Here is a 6900-nt window from a genome sequence, read left to right on the forward strand (position 1 = left end):
CACAAAAGGGGCCGTGACCAGGCTGACATCAACAGTCGATTGTTTGTTATTTGCAAAGTCATAAATAGTCAGGGTGTGTTGTGTGCCTAAGGGCTCACATACGATTTGTGACCTCTAGCTTAGCCCTAGCCTGTCTCACGGTCCCTGATCCATATTATTTAATTTCCCCTTTTCGTCCAGCCCTTACTGTAACGCTACATTCCTAAATAAAGCAAGTCTAGATTTTCCCAATCTCCCATCTCACTGGGATCTTTTTTAATTTAAATGGAGTTGTTTGTTTTTATCAAAATATATTTTTAGAGACTAAGAGTAAGTCTAGCTTATCTCCAATGTCTCCGCATAAGTGGTTATGGCTGTCTGATTGTTAAGCCTTATTCAGAACACATTCACTTGATCTCCTGTATACAAGTGATATGAAGTAAGATACATCTAATACAGACAAATATTTTAAGATGTTCTGATAATGGACACGGAGAATCGTCTGTAGGCGATCGGTTTAAGTGGTATTCAGGTCTATGAACCGTACGCTAAAGGTTGAAGCCCAATTGTTTTCTTTAGATGGTTGATTTATTTGTGCCGGTTAAGACACGAACTAGAGAAATGGCCCATGAAGAAATAATCGCAGTTCAGTTATTTCGCAAACAGCCCGAGGTCTCGATCACAATAGAAAACAAAGCCAATATTTACCATCAGAGTTTCGCGAATGGGTGGCTCAACTCGAGCTTAATTATCTGAAACGGGAGGAGCTATTTGTATGTCAACAACAGCGAGTTTCCATCAGGATTTTAAAAATGCTTTCAAGCATTCGACAAGAGAGTCGATATGTCAATCATGGATCGATAGCAGGCGTGGCTAAGTAGGTCTACACCTGCAGTGTATACAACTCAGATGGTGGTAGATAGCAGACGACAGAGAGCAGACGACAGCCCGAGCAGACGACACTTGTTGCCGGGTGCTGCCACAATGCGGAGGGGAGGTTTGGAATGAGTGTACAACTTGCTGCTATTAGCCTGGGGAAGAGGACATATTTGACCTATATGGTGATTGCATTCATTCCTCTTTGTTTCTATTATACCGTGTGTGGTCTAGATACGATAGGCATTCTGTCCCTTCTTTGTAGCGGGGCTAATACATTATGACACTTACCTATTGACATTGAAATTTCGCCTTTTGCTTGTATAATGACAAATGTCGGATCTGTACACATGTGGACCTTTATTGGTATCCGCTTTCACTCGGAACCTGTTTTATTGGCACATCATAGTGACAAAAGTAGTCGGCTAGCAATACAGGTCACGACTGTGTCTTGATCCGAGGTTTTATTCAGTACCAGACAGAGGTACTGAATGTGCATTTTGTGCACCTAAGTGTCAGCCCTTGACTTGCTGAAATGCCAGATCTTTAAATGTATTCTGGGTATTTACCCTATTGAAGGTACAGTCGGAGCTACGACAACTGTGGCAGGCGGTTTAGTTCAGTAATGATCGACGAGGCAACGAGAAGGGGAATTTGTAATTAACCACAGACCGTCTCGTGTTGGGAACACCGGCGATAACACCGATCTCGCGGGTATAAGGTAAAAACTATCACAATGTAAACTTTGTATTAATTGTTTGATTTGTATGTTATCACTTTCAAACAGTACAGAGAAAGCGATAGACTTAAACTGTGTTACAGTATCAATACTCGTGGTTACCATGTGTGCTGTATGTAGTTGACCTTGCGAACGGTCAATGTACTGTATACATTTCATCATTGTTTATTAAGTGTCCATTAAGACATATTCTTAAATGTCAATTGAAGTTATCAATTCGTTAGTAAAGTGTACCTTTGTAAGATTTACCCCTGGAAATATTCCAACGCTTGTGAATGTATTTATAATACATATTTTTGTTCAGCTCTCTATTGTTATATACGTTACAGACTCGGATGGTTATTATTAGTATTCACGGACATGAGCGCTGACCGCTTTGCAAGGTGACGCGCATAGAAATGATGGTTAATTATTTACCGAATACCTCTGACTTTACACGGAATTCTAGCTACTCGTTCTTGACTGGAAGGGTATACGTAAACACATTGATATACACAGTAAACACCTTGAAAGGTTCAATAAACACAGTGGTCAAGGTCTTAAGAAGTCCCTCTGCCATCAACAAATGTCAGTGCGTCCATGTGTGTTACTCATGTGGTTGCCGTTACACAAGGTAGTCGTAGCGTAGATTCACGGTAATCGTAACACTTCGACTGTCGTAACTTCTTTTCCATACGTAGATACACGGTAGTAATAAAACTGCATTTGTCGTAATTCCGTTTCTCTACGGTAGTCGTAACACTGATACTGTCTAAGTCCGTTTCTCTACGTATATTTACGGTACTGTCGTAAGTCTCTTTCTATACGTATATTTACGGAAGTCGTAACACTGCTACTGTCGTAGGTCCGTTTCTCTACGAAGATAGATGTCCGATAGTCATAAAAATGCGATTAGCGTAACTTCTTTTCTGTACGTAGTCATCTTCCCGAGGCAAGGGAGTTTCCATCCTTGCCGCACTAGGCTCGTATTATGGAGTTACATTTTGGCTAGACTAACGAGTCTATGCATAGTCCAATCAAAATCGGTTAACGAAATCGAAATCCGGTTCGTAAACTGTCATGCAGGTTTCGGTCTATTGCAGTATTTGCAAAGCATGTGCATCGCCAACTCGTTGTCAACAGATATTTTCCAAATATTTTCATGTTTTTAATGAAGACGCTCACGTGATTTGAAGCAGTTCGCGATATAAGACCCCTTTTATAAAAATATAGATCTTGATTATCGGTCAGATCTCCTTGACTGGGCGCCGCCATTTTGTTTGAAGCAAGTGCAAGTGATGCGAGAGGTGGAATCTGATTGGTGAAGGGACATAACACGTAATAGCCACTGGTGGCGCTACGATCGAGCCCAGAAATTCCAGCCTTGTTCGGCAAGGGACTGGATTTTTAAAGTCAGTAAACTCTCTTGCCTCGGGAAGTTGGTAGACGGTAGTCACGGCGCTAAGGTCGGGGTCGCGCATATATTGCTCCAGCATATCTTATTACCCATGGTGCATATGTAATACGCACTTGTTAAAACAAAAAATCTCTTGAGTTTAACAGGCTCAAACTATAACAATGAGATTAGTGTTATTGAAATGGCAAGTATGTTAGGAATAAGGGTACATATGAAACTAATGTGTCTGAGTAACGTAATAACAATACTGGCCCGTGGGGACTCGGGCTACAACAGGTACTCAATACCCCATGTTTGTCGTGAGAGCTAATGCCATGGAATAAAATAGTTACGTGTCACCTGTCGGATTATGTGCCATCGTTTCCCGACAAGATAAATTGCTGTTTGTGCTTTCACTGGTGTGTGATTCTAATATTTACCGGCCGACAAGATAGAGCTAGAATATTAAGCAATACGCACAACCTAATTCACTGCATTATAAGGGTCTTTCACTGTAGGCGTGGGTGGGCCGGTGGGATTGGCCTCAGGAGTGTATTTTGCTGCGCACAGCCCACCCCCAACCCCACCCCCAAACACACACATTTTATGCAACATCTTTTCATCCCCAAATACATTTTTGACCCCATCCTCCCTCTAACAAACGCACGCACGCACGCACGCACGCACGCACGCACGCACGCACCACTTTTTCCACACCAACCTCTTCTAAATTTCTAAATGTCTAAATTTCAGGTTGACAAAGATACCAAAATACCAGTACAAGGGTAAAATATTAATGTAGCATAATTATGACCGTAAAGCGAATAAAGTGCATTCATCATAAAAAATAACCAAATAATTCTTATAAATTGTCTCGAGGTAAGCATAGTAATCTATAAGCAATGTTTACAAACATCGACTTCCAGCCCCAACATCCAATCAGTCAGACTGGCAAGGCTTTTACAAATAATACGTGCACATGCAAACTCCCCTTTCATGGGTGGGTCTTTAAGTCATTGTAATGTTACTTGTTATTCTATGTGCAAATAGTGTAGACTTAACCTTCAATGTAAGTTCTTTTCAGGCTTCGCAATCTCACCGGTCAACCACCCTCTATAATAAACAGCCAGTCCGTACGGTATTATTGCAATATGATGAACTGTTCGACGCCCTGGACCCGTTGTGTTTCTTTTGACACCATTGTATAAGGTGTATCCTTTAACTTTACAGGAGTCGACGAAGCGAAGGTCCATCAGCTCCCACCAGTCGGAGGACGGACAGTCAAACTTCAGCGGAGACCCTCCAACATCACCATCCAAAAGTCGGTTTCCCATTCACCTACAATTAAGCAGCATTCTCGAGAACGGCTGCAAAATGTCCGTGTCCAATAATCTCTTCTACGCTGTGTTAAAGGCTCGGTTTCAGAAAACAAGGTTCCTTCTGGATAGATTCACTGATGTTAATAGTCGCAACGACTTCGGCTACAACACTCTAGTAGCAGCTCTCCACATAGAACACGATGTCAAGCGACACAAGATGTTCACAATGTTGATACGTCACGGCGCAGACCCTGAGAGGAAGGACCTCACCCACGGGAGGAACACACTCTCCTGGGCGTGTCACCTGGGGAGGGAGCGCCAGGTGGAGCACCTCCTACTGGACTATGGGGGAGATATGGACCTAGCGGAGAGAGACAACGATGGGCTGACCGCTCTTCATCATGCTACACACGCGGGCTGCTTGACTATCGTGAAGCTTCTGATCCAAACCTTCCTCAAGTACAGACTCTCCGTGGACGTCCAGGACAATCGTGGGATGACACCCTATGTTCACGCAAGGAGGCTGGGCTTTAAGGAAATCGCTGACATCCTAAGACAGGAAGGAAGTGCCTCTCCGGCTAAGTCGGATTCCAGGTTCTTCAAATCTCCACGTGAGTGGTCTCAGATTGGGAAGTTTGAGAGACAGAAAGACGAAGAGCTCCGGAGAAGGGAGGAGAAGATCAGGGCAAAGATTGAAGGTCGTGTTACCAGGTTTAAATTCGGGAATAAGTTGCAGGGTTCAGACTTAACCAGAACTGTAATCCCCGAAGAGTCAGGACAAGAGAAGTTGTTTGTTAAGAGGACTGTTAACAAACCGGATACAGAAAGTGACAATGCTCAACGTGAAACCCATTCTCTCCCCCCTGATATAGCATCTGTTAGGGCAAGCCCAGATACCACAAGGGTTCGGCCCAAGTCAGACCGACTTTATGACGAGCCTGATGGATCTAAAGGTGGCTCACAAGATGTCGCTATATCTCTAATTGGGATGTCAGGAACGGAACATGGTCGCATAGCTGATACCTTTCATCATAGTCAGCTTGACACGACCAAGGTGTCTGAATACACAGAGATGCTAGGAGGTGTACATGCTTTAATGACCATTCTGTCTCAAGAAAAAACGCCATCTTTTCGAAAATCGGTCGTTCATGAACCCCCGCCTGTCACCAAGATCCCACAGAAATCCAAATCTAAAGTTTCAACGCTAGCCATTCTGTTCGGCAAAGATAAGGCCAAGAATAGGAGGTCGGGCCGGAAAGGGAGAGGGGTCAGAGACAAGGTTGACGCCCGGAAGCGAAGACAGGGTCTGCTAGGAGGAAAATCAAAACAGGTGATACTGCCGGATATTCGTTTAAATGATCGTGCTGTGTGACACTCGTGTAAGCCATTCCTGTGATAACTGAAACCAAGAGGCTTCGGATAAATCGTAGTGTGTGACCAGTATTCAGTATAACCGGCATGCAGCACAATGTGACTGGTATTCAGCATAAAGTGACTGGTATTCAGCATAAAGTGACTGGTATTCAATATAACGTGACTGTTATTCAGTATTATGTGATTGGTATTCAGCATAAAGTGACTGTTATTCAGTATTATGTGACTGGTATTCACCATAAAGTGACTGGTATTCAGTAATATGTGACTGGTATTCACCATAAAGTGACTGTTATTCAGCATAAAGTGACTGTTATTCAGTAATATGTGACTGGTATTCACCATAAAGTGACTCTTATTCAGTAATATGTGACTGGTATTCACCATAAAGTGACTTTTATTCAGCATAAAGTGACTCTTATTCAGTAATATGTGACTGGTATTCACCATAAAGTGACTTTTATTCAGCATAAAGTGACTCTTATTCAGTAATATGTGACTGGTATTCACCATAAAGTGACTGGTATTCAGTAATATGTGACTGGTGTTCAGCATAAAGTGACTGTTATTCAGCATAAAGTGACTGGTGTTCACCATAAAGTTATTGGTATTCAGTATTAACCTAGTAGACAATGTATGCTTTATGATGACTACCAAAGGCAAGTACAATATTACGTGACGTATAGTATCTTCACAATCATAATGCTCTTAATACAAATGCACTTTTGTATACTCGAATATTATATTTTAACGACCTTAACAGTATTATCAACAGACAAACAAATGGCACATTCGGGTGTTGCTGTCCCGTCTGTTATTCTAATTACAGATAAACGTCAAACATTCTTGTCGCCTTGTTGAATCTATGACCATCTCAGTTACAGACTGGTGAACGTTCACTGTCCAAAGAACGAACATGTCAGCGCATGCGTATTCATAGCCTGCAATTCGATAGCCCATATGATAGCGCCCCTATACACTAAGGCGTTGATAGTGTCGACGTGCTAAGCCAGTCGAGACGATGACAATGGAGTGCATTGTATTATACCAGTTGCATGTTAAGATGTTCCAGTAAACTCTGCTGATGGATATACTGGTTTACATGTGCCTGTCACAACGCCCACTAAACTTGAAGGCGACTCACGGGATCGGGTGGTCAGGCTCGCTGAGTTGGTTGATGCATGTGATCGATCCAAATTGGTGTGGATCGTTGCTCTTGATTTCAATCACTGGATTGT

At 42.6% G+C, this 6900-nt stretch overlaps 1 protein-coding gene across 1 annotated transcript; it reads left to right on the plus strand.

The window, feature by feature from the left end:
- The first annotated feature begins 967 nt into the window (after positions 1–967).
- Positions 968–5660, plus strand: LOC139469571 (uncharacterized). Its single transcript, XM_071251768.1, has 2 exons — positions 968–1040; positions 4200–5660. Exons 1-2 carry the CDS (start codon positions 984–986, stop codon positions 5658–5660), a joined length of 1518 nt encoding a protein of 505 aa, XP_071107869.1. The 5' UTR covers positions 968–983.
- The last annotated feature ends 1240 nt before the right edge of the window (positions 5661–6900 follow it).

The sequence above is a fragment of the Haliotis cracherodii genome, unplaced genomic scaffold, assembly GCF_022045235.1.
Source record: "Haliotis cracherodii isolate W230 unplaced genomic scaffold, xgHalCrac1.p SCAF_2, whole genome shotgun sequence".
Taxonomy (NCBI): domain Eukaryota; kingdom Metazoa; phylum Mollusca; class Gastropoda; order Lepetellida; family Haliotidae; genus Haliotis; species Haliotis cracherodii.